Consider the following 12,743-nt stretch of genomic DNA (forward strand, 5'->3'; position numbering starts at 1 on the left):
TTTTTCTATGTAAACTTAGATTGGTTCAATTTTTGTTTTCTTCTGAAAAACCACTGGGCCAGAAAAGATGAAACTTCTACAAAATCTCTCTTTCCTAGTGTAGAAAAATACTACACTATATATCCAAAAATGAACGCAAATTATTTCTTTATAACCTGGGTTGGTATGGGGACACCCCCCCCCCCTCGGCCCGACAACAATTGAATCATGCAATCCTCTCATTTCCAGTCCACGGGATTCATGGAAAATTCAAGGGTTAATAAATGTATCTTTAAATTCTAATAGTTATTCGATCTTACCACTTGTAAACAAACACCATGGCTGCTACATATATCTGTTTTACCTTTCCTCGCTTCCCATTACTTCCGTTACTTAAGGTTGTATTATTGAGCGGAAAATTTGAACTAATAAATATCAACGACATTTTACAACCACGTTTGTTTAGTGATTTTAAAGTTAAATTAAAATTACATTATGAAGAATGGCTTTCACTCTTGGCCAAATTATTGGAGTGTAACCTGGTTTGGGTCAGTTTACTCTGTTTTATCATCCGCTTCGCGGATAGAGCGTATTATGGAACGCCGTCACTGCCTTATAGCATAACACAACGATTGCATTGCGTCATCCTTCCATTACATTATGTCAACACTTTATGACATTTACTCACACTACTATTGCATTATGTCAACCTTACATTACATTATGTCAACTCTTTATGACATTTACTCACACTACTATTGTATTGTGTCAACCTTCCATTATATTATGTCAACTCTTTATGACACTAACCCACAATACTATTGCATTATGTCAACCTTTCATTATATTATGTCAACACTTTATGACATTTACTCACACTACTATTGCATTATGTCAACCTTCCATTATATTATGTCAACTCTTTATGACATTAACCCACAATACTATTGCACTATGTCAACCTTCCATTATATTATGTCAACTCTTTATGACATTAGTCCACACTACTATTGCATTGTGTCAACCTTTCATTACATTATGTCAACTCCTTATGACAATTACACACACTACTATTGCGTTATGTCAACATTCAATTACATTATGTTTAGTCTTTATGGCATTAACTCGTACTTTAATTACATTGTGCTAATCTTCCATTGCATTATATCAGCTCTTTATGACATTAAGTCAAAACAATTTTACGTGGTGTAAAAATGTTTTATATATTTTCAACTCATTATTACATTATGTGCACTCTCTACTATTTGTTCTAAGTAGTTCATTACATGATGTGAATTTATCTTTAACTCAATATCAATTCGCTATAATACGATGTCAGAATTTCATTACATTATCTGAAAAAATTGTCACATGTGGTCAATTCTTTTACTACTTTATGCCTTCAATATGCTACATGACGACGTGAATCAATTTCATGATGTGAATTTGCCCTTACTTTTTGACAAATCGTTATTACGTTATGTCATTGTGTCTTTACATTGTGTCAAAAATGCTAAGCCTCTTGTCAGCATACATGTATCTTAGGCTATTTCATCTCATATCAGATGTGAAAAGCTCATGTCATACTGTGCGCACTCTTCTACATTATGTCGATTCACTATTACGTTATGCGAACACGGGTATCCTCGGCCTTTATATGAGCATAACGTATTTTCCGCTTTCCGAAAGCACTAAAAATGGCGGGAGAGAAAACTGTCATAAATTAAATTCTCAGCGATTTGGGAATTGCATCTTCAAATGAAAACTTTAAGCGAAAAATGATTGACAATCTTGAAACATGCAAAGCCTTAACACTGCGACTGTGAATTAAAGTCACGCGCCGAAATTCAATGGCGTTTACTTTTATCTGATAATTAAATAAATCAAATATGAGTCGTGCAGCATTTTTTTTTTCTGAATTGCTTTTTTTTTTTTAAATAAAAATCTTAAACTTCTGATCTTACTCAGAACACTGTATTTTTTATCAGTCTTTAACTCTCCTTTTTTAAAGTGTAAACAGATATATCGTATAACACACGTGCACTGGCGGGTTGGGGAGGGGGGTAGAAATCCCGTCCTACCATCTTTAGTCACCAAAATATACATAAAATTAATAAATTTATTAGTTTTACAATGTAGGACATTGCATTACTTTCACATTAAGTTTAGCTGAATTAAATTGAAAACTTTTTTCTATAAAACTATAAAGCCTGCCGGGGAGTTTTCCGCTTTCCCCCTTTGGTCACCGACTCTATACCGTCCCCCTTCTTTTTTCAAGATTCCCATATGCGCCACAAATATGTGCCCATGCATGCTTATTAAGGCATATTCAATTGATTTAGAAGAGGGACTGGTAGATTTTTTTAACAGAATTCTGGTCTTGGAATGGTTGAAAAAATTACTGTAACTAATTCCGTGACATAGCATTTATTTGAAAGAGGATGTCAGCCAGAAAGAAAAAAATTATTTACCCCCCAAAAAAAACTCGACAAGCCAAAAAAATTGTCCAAACCCGAAAATCCTATTTCGGAGAGGGGGTCCGACTTCGATCAGTCCTATATTTTTTCAGTTATACTACATTACCCCTAGTGGACTATACTTCAACAATAAGTGGGGGTGGGGACTGAACTTTCAATGAACAATACATTTTCTAAAATAAGGTTATGTATGGGAAAAGAGGGGGGCTGATATTATGTGTCTATAATTCGTCCTACTCAATCGGGACCCCCCCCCCCCTCGTACGAGTCATTAAAACACGGTCGTCAACATTCATTATTATACTAGATATACAGCTTTCAGATAATGTAAACGTATTTTCACATCAAAACTTTTGGAATCAACATGATAAAGAGTTAACACAATATAAAGATATTTTTTAAATCACATAAGAAAGAGTTGACATAACGTAATTATATATCCACATCACGGAATGGAGTTTTGACATAATGTAATAAAGTGTTGATATAATATAAAGATATGTTCACATTATGTTATACACTTTTAACACCACGTAATAAAGCACTGACATAAAGGTAAGATGTGTTCACCTCACTTCATGATGCTCTCGCCGTTTAATAAAGATAAATCCATATCACGTAATAATGCTTTGATATAATAGACATATACATTCTCAAAAAGGAATGGAATTTTGACTTCATGTAATGATAAGTTTAATTATAAAACACAATTTACTTGACGTAATGCAATTTTGACCTCACATATTAAAGAAATGAAATAATATAAAGAAACATTCATTTCACGTAATAAAGTTTTAACACAATATGAACATATTTTCACTTCATATAATGAACTTCCGACTTCAAGTTATAAAGTGCTGACATAATGGAAGAATGTGTTTACTTCATGTAATGCAGCACTGACATGGTGTAAAGATATTTTCACATCACCCCATTAGAAATTGACATAACGTAAAGATATGTTCACATCACGTAATGATAGATTGACATAATGAATGCATAGTTTTATGCTATAAGGCAGTGATGGCGTTCCATAGCGTATATTGACCAAGACCAGGTTATTGTCGAATGATTTGGCCAATACTTAGAGTCATTCATTGATTGAAAATAAATAAGTTAACGTTGTATAATGTATATATATATATATATGTTAATATGCAAAATAAAGAAAGTCTTCAGTTACATGTGAATGAATATCATGCAAATCAGAATTCAGACAGTATTCATTTTTTAAATAGACTATTATCTAATGATGCATATAGTAACATTTAAAAATTGTTAAGAAAATTTATGTTATTAATGTCAATGATTCTAGCACTGTGTTGTTATTTACGGAGAAATTTCCCTGACTGATCAACACGGGATTCTGTTATAAAACAAAAGGAAAAAGACGATGTCCACAGTAAAAATGTATAGAGCCGTGTTACGGAAATCTGTCACAATGCCAGTTATTAGTCGTGGTCGTCACATTTCCTGTGTGACGTCAGACCGGGTCTGGATAAGTGATAGTGATGGCCATCTTATCTTGACAAACACAACAGCTAACAAACTATATCATCTGATAGATATAGCTAGTGGTGCTGGAGTTCACACTGTGAACAATGATGGTGATTTAATTTATATAGATAGTGTGTATAACATCAACAAACTTTCTACAGAGAACAAAGTAAAGATTACATTAATAAAGTACAACACGTCACCATGGAGACCACGGTGTGTCTACAGCTCCCCCTCCACTGGAGACCTGCTGGTCGGGATGTATAATACTGATACAGATACAGCAAAAGTAAACCGTTATAACAAATCAGGACATTACATACAAGCCATACAGCACAACAACATCACAGGTCAGGATCTGTATAGCATGCCTAGCTATATCACAGAGAATCGTAATGGGGATATTATTGTGTCTGACTGGTCTGGACGTGCTGTAGTCGTGACAGATCGTGGAGGAAGTTATCGCCTCTCCTATACAGGACCTCCAACAGGATCAGGACTAGCACCACTAGGAATATGTACAGACGCGCTGTCACACATCCTGGTGTGTGATCTTAACACCCAATCAATACAGATAATTTACTGTGACGGTCACTTCCGGTCACAGATACAGACACGACCACACGGGATAGACATACCGTGGGGCCTGAGTTATGTTGAAAACACCAACACACTGTGGGTAGGGTCATATCGGGGCAACACAGTGAACTTATACAGAATGTTGGTACACAACGATTATCTGACCAGTAAGTAATATTGTATGGATAGTTATAGTAAAGTATCTTTAACTATTTTAATTGTTTTGCAATATAGTGTATACACAATATGAGGAGGATAATTTAATAATTACTAGCTGTGGAAGGCATTATTGAAAGAATTTAGTAATTGTGTTCAATTTGTACAACATTGCATAATAAGTTTAATTACAACTTGAAATATATCTAAGATGAATATACAAGGAGTTTATCAAAAAGTTCGTGGACTTAGGCGAATAAATTAATACACTGTAGTACGTTGTCTGTGCTTACAAAATTTATAAAGAAGAAGGATATGGAGATAACGAACAGTATTCAGTCTCAAAGTCCATAAAACAATACAAAACAAGAGCAGAAAAAACACAGAAACATCAGAGGTGGGATCAGGTGCCATGGAGGAGTGAGTATTCCCTGCTGACCAGTCACACTCGCCGTGTGCTCAGAAAATAACGGAAAAATTCGTTGTCAATTCAGTGTATAAATAATGGTCTAACAATTGGTATGAAAAACGTCAGTCAGCATTTGACTCAATGATGAATTGTATTTGCTGACAAGGTCATTGTATCGACCATAGAATTTACGAAATGATGCCTTTAAACGAGACTGTTGATATTCTTGTTTCATCAACTTGTTTGTCAATAATTTACCTCGTTTAAGAAATTGTTCATACGTACACATTTAATACATATATTCAATATTAAAATCTTATAAATCATACATGATACAAGGGTTACAATTTATTTCCGTAACAAGTATATGTACTCTCAGAATAGACCCGAGAAGATGCGATTGATAACACATATATAATGAAACGCTTTCTAACACTTTCAGTGATGGTCATTCGAATCAAAATAAGCCTTCATTATTTTTTAATGTCTTTTTCAAGTAAAATATCCAAGTATGAAAAAGATGTCAGCGTCTGCGGTATCTTTTATTTTAAGCTATTCTGGATATATCGAATCGGCGTAGGAATGGAAATCACCATTGTTAATTGAGAATACGTCATAAAACAACAAAAAATAAAGAAATGATTAAATTTTTAGCTATATGCTTTTCCAATATTTGCCAAATTATAATAAAATGAAAACGAAATTCTATGATCACTCGGCGCTGTCGTCGTTTAATTTTATGACGGCCCTAAACGTTTCGATAATTCTTTTACCTCATACACTTATCTTGTTGAAGTTTCCTGGATTTGAATAAGGACATATACCCGTCTTGTCTTTACTTAAGCATTGAATTCATATTTTGGGATGCCTTTGGTCCTATAACACACCTGGGCGTGCCGTCAAATTGAATATCTCGCGTTAGCGCGGTATGATAATTTGTCGGCTCGGTCAGGTGTGTTATAGGACCGAAGACTTCCCGAAATATGAATTCAATGCTTTTATTAACATTCTCCATTTTTTCACCTTCATAATTGTTTATTTATGTAGTCTTTAATGTGAATTTAGCGCCCTTCAAATTTGGTGTGCTTTATATAAGTTACAGCCGTTTTTAAGGTTTGTGACCTTGCAAAGTAAAATGGCGCAAACGAACATTGCGAGGAGAAAAGGTGACAAATTAATTTTAAATACACATTTGTTGCATCTTCATGTTGATTTAACAAAGTTAAAGCTTCTGAATTGAATTCAGCCGAAATAATGTACATTTTGATATTCAAGAGTATTGAAAATTATATCAAAGTTCCTACTGTTCCTAATGTTTCGCGTGTGTTATAGAGATATGAATGTCGTGGATTTCTAATGGATTTCATAAAGAAAATTACACTGATTGTATATATAATGTCATATAAGGCTGCTTTCAATACATGTAATATTGCATATGGATTTATGCATTAGGAGAGATCCTTGCTTGATTGTGCCAGCATACTAGTAGTTTGCTATTTGAGATCAATATCTTCCACAAATAATCAATGTCTTTATACCCCACGCAACTAGTTGCGTGAGGTATAATGTTTTTGACCCGTCCGTCCGTCAGTCAGTCAGTCCTTTTTTTGTCAGCGCAACTCCTCATAAACCTCTGCACAGAATTTCGTCAAACTTTGTAGGCATTTAGGACACAGTTTGTACATGTGCATTTTACAAGGAAATTCTAATTCCTTTATTTTTTCTTAGAATTTCCACACTTTTCAACTTAGATTTTTGTCCATACCTTGAATATAGAGATGGAGATTTTGTCTGCGCAACTCCTCATAACCCGTCAAACTTTGGAGATATTTAGGACACAGTGTGTAGATGTGCATATTACCAGGAAATTCCGAATCTTTTATTTTTCTGGGGATTTTTGCACTTTTCAAATTAGATTTTTTGCCATACCTTGAATATACAGATGAATATTTGTCAGTGCAACCCCTCATGAACCGCTGCACAGAATTTTGTCAGACTTGGCAGATATTTAGGACACAATGTAAAGATGTGCATTTTACCAGAAAATTCCGATTCCTTTATTTTTCTGGGAATTTCGACACTTTACAACTAGATTTTTGGGGATATCTTGAATATAGTGATGAACAGTTTGTCAGCGCAACTCCTCATAAACCCCTGCACAGAATGAATTTCATCAAACTTTGCAGATATTTAGGACACAATGTGTAGATGTGCATATTACCGGGAAATTCTTATTCTTTCATTTTTTCCGGGATTTTCAACATTTTGAGTTTTTGGGGAGCGTGGGTTATGTGAGCTTGCTCACTTTTTCTTTCATTTTTTGACGTGATTGACTTTTCACACCTTGAGTACAAATTGACATAGAAAGTTCAATCCTTTTTCTCCGAATCTATTTTGAAATTAAAATCAATTTCTTTGGATGCATTCTATTTTTGACTTGCCAGATTATATATTTCATAGGTCAATGAAAGTTTTTTTGTTAGGCGCAAAACTTGATAAAGTGTTTGAAAAAGAAACCCCTCCCTCCTTTTGACGTCACTATAAAGCCCCTAATTGTCTGGACACTCCATATAAAATATACAATAAATTTTAATAGAAATTACAGAATGATGTCAAAATTGCATATTTTACGGAAAGATACCGTCTCATCACAAACCTGAATTAATGGGATTTTTTATGTCAAATGTTCATAACGGTAATACTTAGTGCAAAAAAAAAACGTCATTTTCGAGGTTGCGCCGCTTAGACAAACCAATCCTTACAAAAACATGATAAATTTATTTCAAAAAATAAAAATTATTATTTCTGGTTTTTTCTATACATAGAAAAGATGATGCTATCGGTATATTTTAAAACACATTGATATATACCAAAAGCGGTTTTAATTTTATTGCTCCAGTCCACGAACTTTTTGAAAACCCCTCGTATATTAATTATAGATGTATTTGAACTAAAAACATTATTTATACAATATACAAAGTATTCAGTTAATGTTCTAATAATGTGTCCCTGGTTAAGGAACATAAAGTTTTCAACTTCGTTATCTTTGTCACAAACTGATTTATAGCAGATCAAATTTTGCATTATTTTACATATTTTATTCTACATCATGTACCCGTGCCAAGTTTTGAACTAGCGATTGATTGTTTGAAGAAGCTTAATTGTAAGTTAATTGTTTAATTTACAATTTTAACTTAATTGTAATAATTGTAGCTTAATCTTAATAATACATATAGTGCGCTGTCAATTTGAATAAAGCAAGGGGATAAGGGAATTTACTAATGTGGTTTAATGTTTGACTTACTGTTTATAGGTCACTACAATTGTTAGGGATTATTTAACTGTTAAATGGGTATGGTATGTGAGGTGAGGGCGGAGGGGGAAGGCTTAAGATTGGAGGTTTGGAGGGGGACTTTTAATTCAAAACAGAAGTTGATTTTGTTTGTTTGTTGCTTAGCATCCCTCTCGAGAATTTTCTACTCATATAGAGAAACCATCATTTGCGAGTGGAGAGCTGCAACTTTTGACCTATGCTCAGCACTCCGGGCCATTACGTAGTGAGGGATCTTTATCGTGCCACGATCTACATCGACACTGGAACCTTGGTTTATACTGTCTCGTCAGAAAGACCGTCTCCACATTTCACAATTGAATATAAACCTGCGATGTGAGGATTAACTCCTTACCTTGTGGTTCTAAAACAGAAGCTCTAAACACTGCGCCACGCGGGCCACACAAGGTTTCATAGACAGACATTCTTCAAGTACTCTCTTTATTCCAATCGAGAAAACTAAATTTATTCTCCGTAGTATTGTAATTAGGGATGTCAACGAATATTCGAATATTCGAATATTCATTCGAAGAGTTGATATTCGAATATAAATTTAAGATTCGAATATTCGTTTTTTTAAAGTATACAATCATTAAAAAGAGAGAAAAACCTGGCACGTTTTATTAGAAGGTGAATCAAGTCTGTTCAAAATAAAAAAAAACACTCCTCTTAGATTACCTTAAAGGTGTGAAGTGTGTATCTAAGAGTGATTTATTTAATTGTTTACTTAATAGTGGTATAATAGTGTCCAGTCAGCTTGTATCGCCGTAAGGACCCAGTTTTACAGTAAACACACAGACTTCTTGTTTATCTAAATATCATTAAAAATCATTATCAGGAAATTATAATTAGCAAAAAGTAATTGCTTTTAATATTTCACCGTTGGATAATTGTTCTGCTAGGTATAAATTTGTAGGAGTTATAAGTGTAGACTTTACTAAGACGACCAATTAATCTGGAATATTACAAAAGAATCTTTTTGAATTTTCTAAAAAAAAAAATAACAACAAACAATTTTTACATTTTGGATGCATACTATTCAATAATTTAAATAAATACATAATTTTAGTGCATTTTTCGAACTCTACATGAGTTTTTATTCCAAAATAATGGCATAAAACCTATACTGTTTGACAGGAGAGTGAAGATTATATTTAATAATGCAAGATGTATTTATTTTATCGAATATTCGAATATATTCGAATACTCGTATCGAATATTCGAATATCAATTATTGACAATTTTGACATCCCTAATTGTAATACATAATTTTAAACAGAAGACATAATTTTAATATAAACACCACTGTCACTAAAACACCTCTGCCTAGGAATTTGAAGCATGTGTTGGGGATCGATATACACTGTTTACTGAGTTTACATTGTACTAATGAATTACATAATAATAGTATTCACTGACTTTAGTTGTAATGATCTTTTAGCATCATCCTCCCAAATGATTTTTTTATGTTTTTGAATCAAATATTTGATTATTAGAACATTGAAGTAGACACCTAAAAAAGGTAAAAATGAAGGAATATGAAAACGTCTTTGACAAGTATACAGTTATTAAATCAAAATGTGACACTCACCCTGATTTGGGGAATCATTAAGAAAATATATGACTACCATGAACTGCTATAGCAATTTCTTTATTATTTTCTTTTTTCTTGTTAAAAGGTCTCCCTCTGGAAGATTTCAAATGCAAGAAACATCCAAGCGATCCATTATCCAAGTACTGTATCCCGTGTGACGTCACCTTGTGTAAGATGTGCATCTGGACGACCTCAAGTGATCATAAAAAACATGACGTTAGAGATGTTGAGAAATTGTTCAGAGAAATTCACAAGAGGAAAGGTTTGTAATGATTCTGACAGTTTTATTTTAAAGAAAATTAGACGAAAAGTCAATTGTGGCCTTCCTTTTTGAGACTTTACCTTTTTATTAGGTCACTTGAGTCAGGTGATTTATAGCCATCTGTTTTTTTCTGTGTCTGTCTATTTTGCATCTTGTGCTACCTGTGTAACATTTAAAATGTTAAACTTCTCTAAAATTTCAACCAATTTCAGACCAAATACAGAAAAACAGACCAATAGAACAAATATTACGAATTTCCTGGTCCTTGTTCATCTTGGGTCGGATGGGTTGGATTAACCCCATCTTTATTTACATGTATTTTTAACATTAAATTTCCAAAAACGTTTTATATTAGCAGGAAAGTACTTTATTCCTAGATCCGTAATGAACCCCTTCCTCCTGTACAATTCCACACCAATTTCTTTGCCATATTAAACCACGTTTTAATGCATTCTTCTGCCTACCGCCATCTGCCAATATATTTGGAGTACAAAACTATTTTTCCCATTATTTTCAATCCCGTTACCTCTACCAAGCAACCCTTATTATGAAAAGAAATTGTATCGGTGGGTCTGCGTCCTAAAACAGTTAAATGAGAAACAAATATTGACACTCACTAAAAATTTATTCCTCACATCGAAACTCATTACCATTATCATATCGTTAAGTTATTTTTTTTTATCTAACAACATCCCGGGTTAAATATGTTTAAAATTAAAACATGTTCATATCCGGAGCTAAGGAAAATGAATGTGAATGCAAAAATGGTCAGATATTTTTTTATGTATTAACAGAAGTGAGAATTTAACTACACCGCACCTACTAATGCGTTAGGAACCTTTTTTTGGTGTTCTGCAAATTATAAAACCCGATGAGTTCGGAGTAGCTCTCACAGTGGCTCTGACGAGCGTTAGCGAGACTTCAGCGAGTTCGGGGTAAATTATTCACGGAAATATGGCTAGGAAGTGAGTAGCACGTGGAGACATGGTAAACAGAAAAGTTATGTTGCGTTTTAGTTTTAACCACCCTACAATATCATTTTGTACTGTAGAAATGTACTTCAATCGATCTTTCTTAAATTCATTCAAGTTTAAATTATAAGTTTTCTTTACGTTACAATTTTCTGCTCTCATGAAAACAGAATTAAAAGTTCTTTTTTGACAAATATTTCATGAGAACCGGGACTATATTTTTTCGTGTCAGATTAGCAAATTAGGCACCAATGTGACTTTAACTGACAAATCAGATGAATGAGAATTGCATTATTGCTTACTATACGAAAACTACAGGAATTTTACGCTTGATAAATTCCTTTATTGTACTATCAGTGAATACAATTGTCAGGTGGATTCCCTGGCCAACACACATGATCACAAGTATAGTTATGTAAAAATATTCGTCATTTAAATGTTTTTATTACCAGAAGCTACTCATTTTCCTTTCCATTGAAGTGCTGGTGTTCTGAACTTGACACTAACTTCGTATAAATTTTATATATTATTCTCTAGGTTACAACAAATTAAAAACCCGTGATATTTTTCATAGTTTATAATGTTTGCATTTTGTTCATAAGAATTTTTTTTTTATTTTGCACTCCAATGACATGATTATAGATTTACCTGGACCATGTGTACGAAGTATATTGTAAACATGTATTTGACGTAAACGTATTCAATCAAAAATTGATCAGTTGCTCGTGGTAAGATCCTCTGTGTGCATTAATAGCAATAGCCATATAAGGCTATTAAGGTCTGTCAATGTAGATGATATTGCACATTTTTTTAGTTCTAGCGTATTGCTCGCTAGTGATCTGTATTTTTGCAGTAAACTATGATAAGATGCATTATATGTTTTTTAATCGACCAACCCCTTTTGCCACCCATTTCTGTTGAAAATCATGAAAATCTTTCAGAAAGGTGTGGAAACATTTTTCCCAGGAAATGTTTTTAGAAGAAACAGACTATAGCAATTTCCTGTTTACTGCCAATTATATTTATAACACCGGTTCTACCCTATAACCTTTGAATAGTAAACTCAAACCACGTGTCTTGAATTTAAATCACAATAACATTAGTAGGGGTGTACACAATCAGGTCTAGACCACTAAATCTTCTGTCGTTGCAATAAATTTGCATGTAAATTAGCTATCTGTTTACTTTACCCACTGATGAATGGGTCGCAATGCATTGTGGGCTACTACAAGTACTCAGCTGTGTTGAAAATAAAGGCCAACTTGAATTGACCCTTGGAAACTTATATTTTCAATTCTTTTTGGAGATTTATGGATTGATTGATTGATTGTATATTGTTTAACGTCCCTCTCGAGAATTTTTCACTCATATGGAGACGTCACCGTATGCCGGTGAAGGGCTTCAAATTTTGACCTATACTCGGCACTCAGGGCCATTGAGCAGTGAGGGATCTTTATCGTGCCAACGCCTGCCGCTGACACGGGGCCT

General features: G+C 33.6%; 1 protein-coding gene across 2 annotated transcripts; it reads left to right on the forward strand.

The window, feature by feature from the left end:
- Nucleotides 1-3,731: 3,731 nt before the first annotated feature.
- On the forward strand, nt 3,732-10,319 carry LOC134275237 (uncharacterized). 2 transcript variants are annotated; one of them, XM_062757509.1, is made up of 2 exons: nt 3,732-4,699; nt 10,108-10,319. In XM_062757509.1, the coding sequence occupies exons 1-2, from the start codon at nt 3,850-3,852 to the stop codon at nt 10,290-10,292; spliced, it is 1,035 nt and encodes a 344-aa protein (XP_062613493.1). In that variant the 5' UTR covers nt 3,732-3,849; the 3' UTR covers nt 10,293-10,319. The 2 variants fall into 2 exon arrangements, 1 of the variants encoding a protein (XP_062613493.1); XR_009993781.1 differs by lacking the exon at nt 3,732-4,699 and adding an exon at nt 8,243-8,260 and having other exon boundaries at nt 10,108-10,188.
- The last annotated feature ends 2,424 nt before the right edge of the window (nt 10,320-12,743 follow it).

The sequence above is a fragment of the Saccostrea cucullata genome, unplaced genomic scaffold (genome assembly GCF_032062105.1).
Source record: "Saccostrea cucullata isolate Sc308-1 unplaced genomic scaffold, CSIRO_AGI_Scuc_v1 ctg7382, whole genome shotgun sequence".
Classification (NCBI taxonomy): Eukaryota; Metazoa; Mollusca; class Bivalvia; order Ostreida; family Ostreidae; genus Saccostrea; species Saccostrea cuccullata.

Coding starts and splice junctions, on each gene's coding strand:
- LOC134275237 (XM_062757509.1), top strand. CDS start 3,850: ATGTCCACAGTAAAAATGTATAGAGCCGTGTTACGGAAATCTGTCACA. Junction 4,700..10,107: donor ACACAACGATTATCTGACCA/GTAAGTAATATT, acceptor TCTTGTTAAAAG/GTCTCCCTCTGGAAGATTTC.